The following is a 16,239-nucleotide window of genomic DNA, read 5'->3' as shown; positions in this document are numbered from 1 at the left end:
CCGTGCAAGACCCACTGTTTCTGGGAGCGAAGCTCGACACAGTGTCGCGTCTGGCCTCTCCGTCAGAGGAAAGGACGAGGACCACCTTGGGCAAGGTGCAGCGGATGCTGGTTGTGGACGCGGCCAGGGTGAGGTCCATCAAGTCCCTCCTCGGAATGATGTCTTCTTGCATTTATCTCATCCGCCTCTGCAGGCTCCGGATGTGCCCGTTGCAGGAGTTCCTGGACGCGCGCTGGATCCAGATGACGGGCAGCTTCGAGGAGAGGATCACACTCGACGAGAGTTTCCGACGAGCGATCCGGTGGTGGGGCACCCGCGCGCATCTGACGGCGGGCATGGACTTCCAGACCCCCGGCCACCAGGAGACAGTGACCACGGATGCCTCCCTGGAAGCGTGGGGAGCACACACCGAAAATCTGCACGCGAGGGGCCTTTGGCTTCCGACGGAGAAGTCCCTCCATATCAACATCCTGGAGCTCCGTGCAGTGTTTTGGGCCCTCAGGTCCTTTCTTCCGTCCCTCAAGGGCAAGGTGGTGAGGATCTTCACCGACAACACCACCACCATGTTCTACATCGGGAAGCAGGGCGGTACCAGATCCCCAGCCCTGTCCAAGGAGGCTCAGGATCTGTGGCATTGGGCTGTCGCCCAAGGGATGTTTCTGGTGCCATTTCATCTGGCAGGGATAAAAAACACCATCGCCGACTCGCTCAGCAGAGAGCTGCGCTCGTGCCACTAGTGGGAACTACGACAGGATCTAGCGGACCGCCTCTTCCGACGGTGGGGCACACCCCAGATCGATTTGTTTGTGACGGCGACAAACTCCAAGTGCCGGAGGTTCGCCAGCAGGTTTCCCCAGCCGAGGAGCATGGGCGATGCTTTCTCATTCCCCTGGGAGGGCCTGTTTCTATACGCGTTCCCTCCATTGCCATTGCTGATCCGGCTCATCAACCAGCTCAAGAGGTCACGGTGCAGGATGATCCTCGTCGCACCTGCGTGGCCGAGGCAGATATGGTTCCCGGACCTTCTGGCCTTGTCCCCGTCAATCAAGCTGCCAGTGGACGCGAATCTTCTCTCCAGGGAAGGAGGCGCCATCCTCCATCACGACCCGAAGTCGCTGAACTTGCAGGCCTGGCTCCTGCAGCGTTAGAGTTTGGAGGATACGACATACCGGCCGACTGCAGAGAGGTTCTTGCAAAGGCCAGGGCATCCTCAACTCTTAAATGCTATGAACACAAATGGAAGAGGTTCTCTGTCTGGTGCCACGCACAGAAGATTAACCCTCTACGGATTACGGCTCCCCAGGTACTGCCGTACCTTCTGACGCTGGCCAAGGCTGGACTGGCGCACGCGTCAATCAAGATTCATCTTGCTGCGATCTCCCGATACACCAGAACCACGGGGCGGACGTCTTTGTGGTCTCATCGTCTGGTGAAAGAATTCATGAAGGGACTGTTCAGATCGTTCCCGCCGGTGAAGGCTCCGGCCCCGGCGTGGGAGCTCAAAGTGGTGCTGACCAAGCTCATGGGACCTCCGTTGAAGTTCTTGTCGTGGAAAACAGCGTTTCTTGTGGCCATCACCTCCGCACGAAGAGTGGGAGGGATTCAGGCCCTTTCCTGCAAGCCTCTGTACTTGACTTATCACGACACGAGGGTAGTGCTCAGGACGCACCCCTCCTTCATGCCCAAGGTGCCGTCAGACTTCCACCTCAACGAACCCTTGGTGTTGCCTGTTTTTTTCCCGTCGCCTTCGCGCCGGCCGAAAGGACTTTGCACTCGCTGGATGTGGCTAGAGCGCTGAAGTTTTACGTGGACTGCACAAAGTGTTTTCGGAAGACGTCACAACTTTTTGTGAACTTTGGACCTGTCAATCAGGGGAAGGCTCTCTCAAAGGCCTCCATTTCCAGATGGCTCTCCGGCTGTATCATGTACTGACATCGGTTGGCAAACCGACCGCTGCCTGGCCGTCCGAGAGCCCATTCCACCAGAGCGATCGCAGCTACCACGGCGTTGCTATCTGGTGTGCCCTTGCGGGACATCTGCAGGGCTGCTGAGTGGAGGTCGACACACACCTTCACGAAATTCTACTGCGTCGATCGGGAGTCCAGGGTCGGCCAAGCAGTGCTGCGCAATCTGTTCGCCTAAGGTGAGCCTGGTGAGGAGGTAAGAATTGCTTAATGTTGAGTTTGATATAATGCTTAATGTTGAGCCTTTGCCACCTCCAGTGGTTGTGCATGTGTGTACTGCTATGTATTCTTTATTCATGAGCATGTGAATCCATGCCAGACCCCATGCTGGAGAAGGAACAAGTTACTTACCTGTAACTGTTGTTCTCCAGCATGGGTCTGGCATGGATTCACATGCGAACCCTCCCGCCTACCCCTCTGCGGCTCTTCACTTGGTCATACTGCCACTTCACGTGCTACCAAATCTGAAGATGGTTGCCAGAGGTGGGTCTTGGGTAGAGGGCAGTCATTGGCTGTGGTCAGTATGACGCAGAGATCAGTGATTGGTTAGTACTACGAAAGACCGATCAGAAACGAAACTGATACTGATTTTTTCTTTACCGAGGATTCCCAGCCTGACGACGGGGAATATTCATGAGCATGTGAATCCATGCCAGACCCATGCTGGAGAACAACAGTTACAGGTAAGTAACTTGTTCCATCCTTCCCTCCTTGTAGAATATCCTCACCATCTCTCCTATGCTTGTGATGGCCATTAGTCATAAGCATCTTCCCAGCCTAATCTCTGAGCTCATAAATACATGAGTCATCAGCCTGGACCAGGATCTCGCTCTTCCTCCTTTTGGGACATTTGGTACCACTCTCTTCGAAAATTCATTTCCCACTGCATAATCCTTGAGCCTTTCCCTTCCTCCCTACATACCTACCTGTCTGTCTTTCAACCTTATACAAGTAGTCAACATTTCTCCCATCACTGATTAGTTTCCTCAATTATCTGGTCCTCCTATAATGTGCCTTTTTAGGGGAAATAGTCCCATATCTATGACTTAGTTTTTTTCTGCATCAGGCAGCTACTGTCCAATTAGTTTCCCCAAATTTTGGGGTTGCGCCCAGTTATCATTTCCACCCAGTTATCGTTTCCACCTCCAGTCCAGCATTATCAGAAATCCCTCTCTGTAGGATCAGTGCTACCGTAATACCGCCCAGTCACTCCCCTTCCCAATAATGTGGTCAGTTGTATAAATTGACATGAGGTGTGAGAATCACGTGTCTCCTGGGTCAACTTCTCCCCAAAGGTCTCACAGTGCCACTGCACTTCGATGTATTCAGGTTCTTAGAGACTGATGGTGTTCTATAGGTGCTTGACAGTCATCCTGGACTCAAAAGGTTAATGATATAGGCTGTTTGAGTTGTAATGTCCCATTTGCCCCCTCTTTGAAATTGAGGGACACGATCTGCTTCACAAAATGTAACCTGCAGTTGTGTTGGATAGGTATTATCCTTCCTAATTGCCCCAATGTGTTCATGGGCTGCTTTTAAAGGCTCTGGTGTTTCTCCACACGTATGTTATGGGTGCATTCAATTAAATACACAGAAAGAATAGTATTACAAATGAAGAACCTTGTTTTGGGTTATCTCGCACTGTTGCCCCATTGATGTGTGAATATTATCCTTTGCATATGACACATGGATAGTTGCAACAGTTGGAGTCTAGTCTATAATGTTGGTCCGATATGTTAAGGTTTACAGGAGAAGGCACAGGTGCACAGTTTGTTCCTGACAGTCCGTATTCATTTTTGATGTAATGTTTAGAGTGTATATATCTAAAGACCACTTGGTCCACCAGATTTACAAAATCCCAATGTTGGTAAAGGGTTTTGTAGATGTTCAACCATTGGTAAAAGGTATGGGTGTAGTGTAAGGGTGTCCCTAATTAATCTCACACCAGAAAAAATACACCCCTCTAGGGAAATGAGGCCAAACGGTGCTCTTGTAAGGATAACCAGTTTTAATCTTACAAAATGAGGATGATAGCAAAGGAGTCTGCTGCCTGAACGGTCTTCTCCTGTCCCTCTTCCGTTCCTTCCTGCCAAGTGGATTGAGACAGGGGTTTATATTGGCCTCACTTGCTGTAGTGGCGTCACTGGATATGGATTATGGCTTCATCCCCATTCGTCCTTTTTCATAATAGGGATGCTCCAAAGCATTATTTCTTCATTGTCAGCAGTTTTGTCAGAGCATGCTGTTCTACATTTTGCTAGCTAATTCAGACACCCTGCAGCTTACTTTTACGAACCAAGGGAAATGCTAAACATTTGTATAAACAATTTTCATTCATTCTATACATATCACTCCTCCTGGTGACGTTATCTTGGCCCTCTAGTCTCCTTCACACTTTATTTTTATAATTTGTCACATTCTGCATTTTGTCACACAGAATATGTATTTACTATTTTTAACCTGCATGGACCCTTAACAGACAGTAGACAGCTTGTGAGTCAGTGTGTGCTGCCAGTACTTGGCCATAGTGATGAACACTGCATACGTGCCTGTAGTCCATTTGTAGAATCTCACAGGCCACATTCCTTCTGGGAAGGAGCTCGACTCCTCTTCAGTACTAAGATCTTTTACAATGCCTAGGATCTGACATTACAAATCTATCCAGCAAATAGTTAATTGTGGCTCATGTTTAAACAATAACCACCTTCTTAAGTGCTTGCCCATGTCTGTGAATGTGATTATATTTGCATGAGAGAGCCTTCTCAGAGCCCCTCCTCCCCCCTAGTCCATTATAGTGTCTTAAAGAGGTCTTGCCTAACTATAAAGCGCTTAGGGGGTTTGAGAGGACCCTGGTTCCTTCCCAACAGTAGCCTGGGGACTGGAACAGAGGTATGAGGTGGGGGAGTTTAGTGGAGGTCTCACGTGGCAAACCGGGAGGCAGGAAGGAAGAACAGACAGTGTGTGCTTGTTGTGCTGTGGTGAACCTGCTTGTGATACTTAGACAGAGGGCCAGAGAAAAGAGTTCCTAGTATGGGAAGGTCATCTCAAAATGCAAAGGGGAGTGGGGGGGGGGGGTGCGCTAATCAAAATGTTTACTGAAATGTGCATAGCCGGGTGACACGGTAAACATGGGGTTACTGGCCAATTTAAAGCTAGGAACAGACCAGATATCCTGTTGGCCCTGAGTCATGGATGGCAGCAGCCAAACTTAAGTTTCATTCTTCCAAGACTGAATGTCTTGATCTGACGGCATGCAATCTGCGTTGACCAAATAGCTTGAGCTTTTTGATTAAAAAAAAAAGATGCAGGACAATCTGTCTCTGCACGGGGAGGTCTGCTAATCGGGCCCACTTTCATAATGCTCCATGCTGAAAATTAGAATGCAAACATTAAATTCTGCTGAGCCGATCTACCAAAAGCCTGATGGAACACTATCTCTCAGGGCATGGACTTTACTCTAGGGTGGCAGGACCAAGCAAGTCCAGCTCTTCTTGGAGATGTTTGAGGTGGAAGTGGGAGAATGGTGAGAGTGGGATCAATGCTCTGGATCAGCCTTAGTCTTTTCGAGTGAAGCTCCTTTTGTTGGTGTTGCTCTCTCCCAGCGTGGGGACTGAGTGCCTGGTCAGCTGGTACTATTTCTCCCCATTCATTGCATATCCTGCTTTGGTTGCTACTTAAGAGGTTGCTCGCTTAGCCCACCCTTCTTTGTGCCCCTGCTTCTTGCAGCTGGTGGCTCAATGCTTGCTGAACTTGGTAACTGTCATTTTCTGCTCACTCCTGTTTTGCGCTCTCTGCCAGAGCCAGAGGGCTTCCCGCTATTGACTCCAGGGGTGTGGATCATGGCCTCTCAATCTAATCTGGGGACTGTAGGGATGCTTTGACTAGTGTTGGAACACCTTGGTCAGGGTTTCAGTAGTATAAATGTAGTAGTATATGCCCCCGTTAAATACAACAGAGGAGAAAGCCACAGAACCCCATACATGTACTCCTGTTCGGGATCACCACATGGTGACAATGCTTGCTATGTAGTCAATTTAATTCATGAAATTAAATAATATTGAATATACAAGCTGTCGCAGGAAACTCAGCAATTTACATACATCAATATGATACAATTCGTGCTCATCCAAAATCAGTACCTTGGATTGTGATTCAAAAACAACATATCCAATCCCTGATATCCTATCGGGATTAACATGAAAAACACATGTACATTAACAAATAAGGTGCTTCAATGCACTAATCTGGACATTGTTTATGTTGGACACTGAGAGTTGGTCATATCGTCAACACGACTGTTTCGGCCAAGCAGAGTTGGGTTAAATAGTTGCTGTTTTGGCCTTCATCAGGACGGAGCAGGTTTATAGTAGGAGTATCCTGTGTGCTTGTGTTTGGTTGGTTGAAATCGCGGTGTGGAGGTGAACAAATCTGGACGTGCATGTGGTCCGGAACGAAGGAATCTGTGATACTGTGCAGGTCCAATCCCGCTCTTTCTTCACAATCCGGGGATATCGGTACGTTGTACGTTGTACGTGGTACGTGCTAATAGGTCCTTAAATGGATGGGTGCATTGTCAACAAATGTTCAGGTTGCGTCTAGCTCAGATGGGGTGCAGTCATGAGTCCAGCCCCAGTGTGGCGAAGCCTCCGGCCGCTCGAACGAACGGCCGGAGGCTTCGCCACACTGGGGCTGGACTCCTGATTCATGCCACATACCGATGTCTCCGGATTGTGAAGAAAGACCGCCACACCGTGATTTCAACCAAACACGAGCCCATAGGATACTCCTACTATAAACTTGCTCCATCCTGATGAAGGCTGAAACAGCAGCAGCTTTTTAACCCAGCTCTACTAGGCCGAAAAAGTCATGTTGACAATATGACTCCAAGTCTGTGTCCAGCATATATAATGTCCATATTAGTGCATTGAAGCACCTTATTTCGAGCGGATTGGGTCCTCCGACGTATTCCATATCTATGACATGTAATCACCACAGCTGTGCTGCTTCGGAAACTTTTGTCTGCGTCTGCGTCCTGCGTCGATGACGTCTATGCGCCGTCGTCGAGGACCTCCTCCGACGTCATCCGATGTGATAAGTAGGACGCACGACGCCCATAGCCTCAGTTCCGTTTTTTCCGCGAAAGTGTTGATTCGTGTTTCTCGGTTTAAACGCCTCGACTCTTTGGAGTTCTGTTCTTCTCGGTTCTTCGAACCTGTTCGTTTGTGAAAATCCTTCTGAAGATGTCTTCTTCGTCTTCGACCCCGCGTCCGGGTTTCAAGAAGTGCGGGGAGTGTGGGTCCAAGATGTCGGTGACGGACTCGCACGACGCCTGCCTCTGGTGCCTCGGGGAGGCCCACGACACGGATGACTATCGACTGCCAGTCGCTCACATCCAAAGCCTTACGCGAACGTAAGAAGTTGTCGGTAGGTCGGGTGTCCAAGCCCCGGAAGTCGAAGTCTGCGGGGCTTTCGACGGATGATTCGAGGGGTGACTCGCCGTGTCATCGTCAGAAGTCTCGTGGGTCTCCTTCTAGGAGTCGGTCTCGCCACTCCTCAGCCTCTTCGAGGCATTCTCGGAAGCGCAGACACCGGTCGTCTTCCAGGTCCTCTTCGGAGGGCTCTGCCCAGCACGTCGCTTACCCCTCCAGCCGTGCGACGCCGGAGGAATGGGCTTCCTTCGGGAAGAAGATGCTGGCGATTCTTGAGTCGCAGGGTACTCAACCGTCCGCGCCCCCGAGTGGTGTCGGTCGTGTGAGGTCGAGAGACACGCTTGCAAGAGTGGTCGGCACGAGTCACGGGAGAGGTCCCGTTCGGACAAGGGGACTCGTTCTCGGCGTACCCGTTCCAGGTCCCGGTCCTCGACGCGTTCGAGACAGTGTGCACCTGTGAGGTCTTCGAAGAAGGCATCGACGTCTGTGGCGTCGAGGGCGTCGACAGGCTTTCTCGAGGCTCTGGCTCCGAGGAAGTCGTCGATGCCGTCGACGCTCAGGTCGTCGAGACACACGCTCGGGGCTCCAGCCTCGAGGGCTGTGTCGACGCCGCCGATTCTGGAGGCGCTGCATCTGCCGTCGACGCCGATTCTCTCGACGCCTTTCGTGTCGGAGGTACCCCAGGGACCCCCTAGGAAGGCTCTGGTTAAGAGCAAGCACTCTCGAGTGTCTTCTTTTCGCCACCTGGACTATATTTCAGAGGCGGATGAGGATTCTGATGGCCTGGTTCCTAGTCAGGTTCCGGATTAAATTGTCTCGGGCCATAGTCAGTTTGAGGAGTTGAGACAGTCACTGCATGATGCCAGTGGACTGGACACCTCTCCGGAAGTGGAGTTTTGTAGGCCTGAGCCTGGCTCTCATGCTGATTCCTCGTACCGGCGCCTTATGGCTAGGGTTTCTGAGTACTTGGATGGTCTGCTCCCCCAGGGGAGTTTGTGCAGGATGATCTGACCGACATCCTTGATGTTGGTCCCCCAACTGACCCGGTTCTGCCGTTCCATATGGCTTTACAGAGAAGGGTGGCGGCGGCTTGGACTGCTCCGGAGAGTCTCCCGGCGGTGGGCAGATCCTTGTCGCGAAAATACCGTCCAGCCAGTGGCGACCCCTGCTACTTGACCAGGCACCCCACTCCGGAGAGTTTGGTGGTGCAGGCGGCCACTGCCCCGGCGAAGCAGGCGTCGTACCCTACCATCCCTCCTGATAGGGACGACAAACGTTTTGATGGTTGGGCGAAGAAAGTGTTTTCTTCTGGTGGTATGGCACTTCAGGCGGCCAACTCCATTTGTGCCTTGTCACGTTTCACGCACACTTTGTGGAACTGTGTTGCGTTAGCGGCTGAACATGTTCCCGAAGGGGACGAACTGGATGGTTTCCTTGCTATGGTCCAGGATGGTAAGGATGCCATGTGTGAGTCCGTTCAGTCGGGTTTGGACTTAGCTGAATGCGTCAGTAGGTCCATGGCGGCGAGCACCGTGATACGCAGGTTTGCGTGGTTGCGGAAGTCGGAGTTTGCTCCTGATGTGCAGTCCTGGCTCCTCAACATGCCCTTTGGCGGTGAACACCTTTTTGGCAGCAAGGCTGACGAGAGCCTTGAGAGGTTGCAGACCTCAAAAGCTGCAGCGAAGTCATTGGGCGCTGCAGTTCGCCAACCTCCGCCTTTTCGTCCTAGGGGACAGCAGTGGAGGGGTGGTTCCTTTCGCTATTACTCATCCTTCAGTAAAGCGAGAGGAGCTGGCAGTCAAAGAGGCCAACACAGGGGTACCAGAGGTGGACGACAGGGTACCCGTGGTGCCAAGGCCGCTCGGGCAGTTGCCTCTTTGCCCTCAGGTAACGCCGCAGCCGCTCCCACTCTGTCGTGAGGCCATGTCCTATGGTTCGCCGGTTGGGGGGAAGGCTGGCGCAGTATCTTGTAGAGTGGCAAGCCATTACTTCAGATGTGTGGGTTCTGGAGATCATAACCCACGGCTACTGTCTTCCTTTTCGGCACAGGCCTCGCGACAATCCACCGGGGAACCTCTCTTTGCAGAGTCCGGATCCGCTCCTTGCGCAGGAAATTCAAGCCCTGCTGGAGAAAGGCGCCATAGAACTGGTGCCTGTAGCGGAGAGGAACAAGGGATGGTATTCCCCTTTATTTTTTGATTTCAAAGAAAGACGGGCGATTGAGACCCATCATGGACTTGCGCGGTTTGAACAAACTCCTCAGGAAGGACCAGTTCAAGAGGGTTACTCTCTCTCAAGTCCTCCAGGCCCTTCAGCTTCAGGACTGGTTGGTGTCACTCGACCTCAAGGATGCTTACTTCCATGTGCCGATCCATCCCAAGCACAAGAAGTACCTGAGGTTCGCGGTTGGCGACTCGCACTTTCAGTTTCGGGTCCTGCCGTTCGGATTGACCTCCGCCCCGAGGGTTTTCACCAAGCTCATGGTGGTGGTGGCAGCGCATCTCAGGCAAGGGGGATTCACGTCTACCCCTACCTGGACGATTGGTTGATCAGGGGGAGCTCTCCCGAGCAAGTCCTGGATCATCTATCGGTCACCTGTCGCTCCCTTCACAGGCTGGGCTTCTCCCTCAATTTAAAGAAGTCCCATTTGACGCCAACGCAGCGGCTCCAGTACATCGGAGCAGTGCTCGACACTTCCCTGGGGCGGGGCAGTGTTTTCCTCCCCAGGTGAGGGCTCTTCACATTCAGCAGATGGTGCACAAGTTTCAGCATGCCCAGACGCTCCCAGCGTTCGAGTTCTTGAGGTTGCTCGGCCTCATGGCATCCTGCATTCTTCTGGTGCCAGAGGCTCGCCTGCGGATGAGATCTTTGCAGTGGGCACTCACGACGCAATGGTCGCAGTCCTCCGGCAGGATGTCGGACTCGATTCAGGTGCCGTCCTCGGTCGCCCGGGACCTTCTGTGATGGGCCGTCGAAGGCAACTTGATGAAGGGGGCTCCATTTTGGCTTCCCTGGCCGGAGGTGACGATCGTGTCGGATGCATCCCTCACGGGATGGGGAGCTCATGCCAACGGGCTGACAGTCAGCGGTCGTTGGTCTCCGTCGGAGTCCAGACTCCATATCAATCTGTTGGAGCTGAGGGCCGTCAGGCTAGCCCTGAAGGCTTTTCTGCCGTCTGTGCGAGGGAAGAATGTCCTGATCCTGACGGACAACACAGTGGCCATGCACTACCTCAACAAAAAGGGGGGGGCAGGGTCACTTCCTCTGTGCAGGGAGGCGATGCAGCCCGAGTTCTGGGCCATCCAGCAGGAAGTTTCGATCTCGGCAGTTCATCTGGCCGGAGCCGAAAACGTGACGGCGGACGCTCTGAGCAGGCAGAGCACGATCTCTCACGAGTGGGAGTTGGCTCAGGAGATTCTCCTGGAGATCTTCGCCCTTTGGGGGACCCCTCAAGTGGATCTCTTCGCCTCCAGTGTCAACCGGAAGTGCGAAAGGTTTTGCTCGCGGGAATTTCCTCCAAAAGGAGCCTTAGGAGACGCGTTCGTGGTGGAGTCGTCATTCCCGCTGCTGTACGCGTTTCCTCCAGTCCCCGTCATCCCGCAAGTGCTGCGGAGGTTACGGAAGTTCGGTTCCCGGATGATCCTCATTGCCCCGGCGTGGGCTCGGAGGACGTGGTACCCGGACCTTCTCGACTTATCCATCTGCCCTCCACGTCGTCTTCCCTACCGAGACGATCTGCTCTCACGGGAGGGGGGTCAGGTTCTCCATCCAGAGGTCAGATCCCTCAACCTTCACGCTTGGCTTCTGAAAGGTTGAGGTATAAGGATTGGGACCTCCCTGAGGACGTGATGGAGGTGTTGCTTTCGGCCCGAAGGCCAGCAACAAAGTCTCTGTACCGTTGCCGTTGGCGTTAGTTCTGCGACTGGTGCAGAGTTCAGAATGTGGATCCTTTTGCATGTGACATCCCCATGGTTCTGTCCTTTTTACTTTCTTTGACCCACAGGGGCTTGCAAGTGGGTACTGTTAAGGGTTACCTGGCGGCGCTGTCCATCTTTAAGCGCTCGTCTGAAGAGTGTTCTTACTTTAAAATCCCTTTGATTTCACAGTTCCTGAAAGGGCTCACTAATGTGTTCCCTCCGTCACCTTTCCTGGTGCCCGGTTGGGATTTGAACCTTGTTCTTAAGTTTCTTATGGGTGCTCCGTTTGAACCTTTACATTCTTGCCCTTTGAGGCTGTTAACTCTGAAAACTGTGTTTTTAGTTGCGGTTACTTCCGCTAGCAGAGTGAGTGAGTTACAGGCACTTTCAGTTAAGCCTCCCTTCGCTGTATTTCACAAGGACAGGGTTGTCCTTAGAGTTTGTCCTTCTTTTCTTCCGAAGGTAGTGACGGAATTTCATTTGGCCCAGAAGGTTGTTCTTCCGGCATTCTATCCTCCTCCGCATCCTGGTAAGGAAGAGGAGAGGCTCCATAGGCTTGATACTAGGAGAGCTTTAAGCTTTTATGTTTCACGCATGTCCCGGGTCAGAGTGGATGATCAACTCTTTATTGGTTACGCTGGAAAGCGTTTGGGGCAAGCTGTGACGAAACAGACTTTGTCTCGCTGGATTATTTTGGCCATCTCGGAGTGCTACCGCTTGGCGGGTAAGGACCCACCGGCTGGCTTGCGGGCCCATTCTACTAGGGGTATGGCTGCGTCTACTGCCCTGCAGAGGGGTGTTCCTATTCGCAACATCTGTGATGCAGCCACCTGGGCTTCAGTACATACATTTGTACGTCACTATTCCCTCGATTCCATCCGAACACAGGATCTGGCCTTTGGCAAGGCGGTCCTTTGCTCTATTTGATTGGCTATTCTACATTTTGATTCTAAATTCTTTCCCTCCTCCTTGCTTTGGTACTGCTTTGGGAGTCTGTCATAGATATGGAACACGTCGGAGGACCCAATCCCCTCGAAGAACAAGTTACTTTCTTACCTGGTAACGTTCTTTCGATGGGATGGTCCGACGACGTATTCCATATCGCTCCCACCCTGCCTTCCCCGCTGCAGAATTTCTTTTGCGATTGCAGCTTACGTTCCGCAAGGCTTTGTGTCTGACTGGCAGTTGACTTCTGTCACACGTTCTGTGGGAAAAAACTACAACTGAGGCTATGGGCGTCGTGCGTCCTACTTATCACATCGGATGACGTCGGACGTTGGAGGAGGTCCTCGACGACGGCGCATCGACGCAGGACGCAGACGCCGAAAAAAGTTTCCGAAGCAGCACCGCTGTGGTGATTACATGTCATAGATATGGAATACGTCGTCGGACCATCCCATCGAAAGAACGTTACCAGGTAAGAAAGTAACTTGTTCATTGTTAATGTACATGTTTCTCATGTTAATCCTGATAGGATATTGGGGTTTGTATGTTGTTTTTGAATCATGATCCAAGGTACTGACTTTGGATGTGCACGAATTGTACCATGTATTGATCTCGTATGTAAATTGTTTCCCTTTGACAGCTTGTATATTGAATATTTCATTTTATGTAGTAAATTGGCTACATAGCAAACATTGCCACCATGTGGTAATCCATAACAGGAGTATGTGTATGGGGTTCTGTGATCTTGCTCATCTGTTGTATTTAACGTTCACCCACCTGGGTAGAGCAGGGTCGTAACCAGGAGCCTCGCGTATGATAGTAGTATAGGCCCCCTCCCGCTGCAGCTCCTCTAGTAATGGTTAGGTGGATCTGTTGTAAATGCTTTGCACGACTGCAATAGCAACTACTGCTCCTATCGCTCTCACACACCTCCTCCCCCGCTGTCAATGGGAATCTTCTCACTGGGGGTTATGTTGCGATCTTGGTGTTTGTGCATACAGTCACTAAAACAGTTCTACAGATTTTCTAACACTAGGGATGAGGCAATTTCTGACAGTAAGGCCTGCAACATTTCTATTAACATCTCCAGATTTGGCTTTGCAGTGCTTTTAGACAGCAGTTAAAAAGTGCAAACTCTGGATTTTGGAATGCAAAGTAGTGTGCAAGTGACGACTTTACCCAGGCAATACAGCTTGGGCTCTTCACTGGTTCCTCTGCTGTTTTAAATGATGGCTGAAGTTAAGTGATTGTGGCTGCTGGCAACACATCCTCAACAGATTTGAGGTATTGGCGTGGGGGAGCACATGAAATGAGTTGCTGGGCCTCTGGAATGTAAGGAAAAATATTCTGCAATTCGGACATTTAAAAAAAAAAGTTTCCCACTTGCAGAAGGTAAGGAGTAGCTTCTTCACTCTTAGGGCGCATGAAATAGTTTATCATTTTCAATACATCATGCCGTATACTGTTTTCCAGTAATGAATGGGTGGTTAAATGTGATTTTATGCAGCCTATCAATTTGCAGAAATGTAAATTTTATCTGTATTTTTATAATTGACGTTTGCTTTGTGTTCTAGGCCTTGGGATTCTTATTATGGATAGTCTGCTGGGCAGACCTTTTCTACTCTTTCTACGAAAGAAGTCAAAGTATTTTCAGAGCTCCAGTTTATGTTGTTAGCCCTACTGTTCTGGGTATTACAATGGTAAGTGCAGCTTTAATTTCTAGATCTTTTCTTTAATTAGAAAATATGAAGTCTTTTTCTTGACCTAAATAATATTATACAAAATTCAAATAAGTGTACATCTCACAGCTACATTCTGTGAAGCGCAATGCTTTGGTAAATGACTGAGCATGAATAAGGTTTCCCTTTGGTAGTTATAGGGGCATGTTAGTATCCCTGCATGTTCTTAAAACTGTTCCTTTTGGTTTTCCTGGTGCTGGTATTGATGGCGAAAGCATAACTGAGGGAGCTTCACTTTGCCTATAGGTTGTGCTTCTGGAGGTTGGTAGCCATTGTAAGGTACTCTGGAGATGGCAGATTTAATGAGAATGCTCGGCTAACTGTTAGAGGGTACCACTAGTAGTCTGGCATTGGAATATCTGAATGTCCATGAAGGAAGGCATTTATTTTTCTGATGAAGGGTGTGCCAAACAAGGATGATCATGTGCACACTTTAGATGTAAACTGCTTCCTGACTGAGCGATTGTTGACTTGAGGCTTTCCTCTTTCTACATTAAAAGGTTACTCTAGGATGTTTCAACCCATACACCTGAATGTGGATGCATATCCCTGTTGGAGCAGTCTCAAATGCTAAGGTTCAGTCCCCCTCGCAAAAAAGTATAGGTTTCAGTCGCTACCGTACTGGATGAGGGAGCCCAACTGGACAAGATCAGAGGGCTCTCTTCTTGCTTCCAAAGGAAATTCTGTCCTAACCCATGTCAGTCAGGATGAGGTAATGTCCAAAATATTGAAGGGTTGGTCAATGAGATTTTAGCATTGAAGTAGGGTTGATGACAAACTAGCTTATGGTTGCCAGCTCTTCTTAAAGGAGCTTCAAATCGTATTTCTTCAGAAGATGTGGAAATGTGGTTCCTTTTGCAATCTATGGTTTTAAGACTTCTCACTTCCCAGCTCTAAGCTCAATGTTGGGCTGAAACTTGGGAGGGATGTGGAGGGGATGTCCCCTCAAGCCTGTCTGTTGCCGCGACACTCAAACCAACAAGCTTGAATTTACTCCAAGTAGTTGATTCAAGCAATCATAGAATATTACTTTTGGTAAATATTGTCTGTAATAAACCCTTCCTTTAATTTAAATCATAGTGAATGTATTACTGACGTGAGTAATTCTAATGTATTGTAGAGCACAGGGTATTACTCGCTCACCCCCCCCCCCCCCGACTCCAACTTTGCTGAATTCTTTTTGCCTTTTTTTAAAAATACTTTTTTTTTACCATCAAACTATAGATGGTAGTAAGTTTGGGTTTCATATATAGAATGGGGTGGTGGCAGGGGATGGGCGGGGGTCTCCCCTTGGTTTTTGTGACCTGCATGAAATTAACACATGGTTTCAGTAGATTTAATGCTTATTTGTAGCACTTGATGAAGGAGAATTAATTCCTGTTCTAACTGTACATTGCCAACACCTACGGATAAAATGTGGTTTTGCTGACATTTTGGAAAGTGTAGGTGCAAGCTAAAATAACTCAACATTTTCAAACACCTGCGTCAGTGGTGGAGCCCTGTTCCCTGTTGGGGAATAGTATTCAAGCGGTATTTAAATAATTAAACTTGAGTGTACCATTTTTACCTGTAGAACACCCTGCAAGTTCATCACAGCCAGCAGCACAACAGCCATGCACCCCACCCACCACTCTGCAAACACTCATGCTCAGCAAGCTTCTATTGCACATGCCTACACCTTGGTCTTCCCCTTGGTTTCACTACGCTCAACAAAGTTATCTTTCCAGCACCAACTCTCTTCAACCTGCCCAGACTTCCCCCCCCACCTTTATCAGGACACCAAGCAGGAGGTTCTTCAGGCAAAATCCCTTGCTTTGAATTTCTGCTCTCATTTTTAAAATCTATCCACAGTCTCCATACCCCAACCACACTCTTCCTTGCTAACCGCACCTATATACTTCCCACATGTACCCTCCACTCCTCATCTCTCAGTAATGTAAAGGCACCCTAAAATCTCTGCCCTTTGATAGTTGCTATGTACATCAATTTCTTGATGATCTTACATCCTATGAAATGTTCTTTCAAATGGATTTTGTCCTCCTATGTATTCCTCATCTGATATCTCCATATCCAGCTGCCTCAAATTCTTTCCATCAGAGGGTGCTGCGCGTCGATGCCTGTCGACTCGATGTCCCTCGGAGGCTAGTCGAAAGAAGACAAAAATCGATATCATGCAGTGGTGCCCACCACTCGTCATCTTCACAACGTTTCGAAGAAAAGGCACCATAGATTGCTGTCTTCGTCA

The 16,239-nt window shown here is 49.9% G+C and overlaps 1 protein-coding gene across 2 annotated transcripts in view; it reads left to right on the top strand.

Annotated features, from left to right (window-relative positions):
• Positions 1-16,239, top strand: part of ABCC1 (ATP binding cassette subfamily C member 1 (ABCC1 blood group)) — a 2,255,476-nt gene that overhangs the window by 126,901 nt on the left and 2,112,336 nt on the right. For both annotated transcript variants that reach the window (XM_069647115.1, XM_069647114.1), the window contains exon 3: positions 13,830-13,955. In XM_069647115.1, coding sequence (XP_069503216.1) covers positions 13,830-13,955 — 126 coding nt within the window. The remainder of the gene's footprint in view (positions 1-13,829; positions 13,956-16,239) is intronic.

Source organism: Ambystoma mexicanum, chromosome 2q, assembly GCF_040938575.1.
Source record: "Ambystoma mexicanum isolate Mex_15411 chromosome 2q, UKY_AmexF1_1, whole genome shotgun sequence".
Classification (NCBI taxonomy): Eukaryota; Metazoa; Chordata; class Amphibia; order Caudata; family Ambystomatidae; genus Ambystoma; species Ambystoma mexicanum.
Note: the sequence above shows the minus strand (reverse complement) of the source record. Positions and strands in the feature narration are given on the sequence as shown.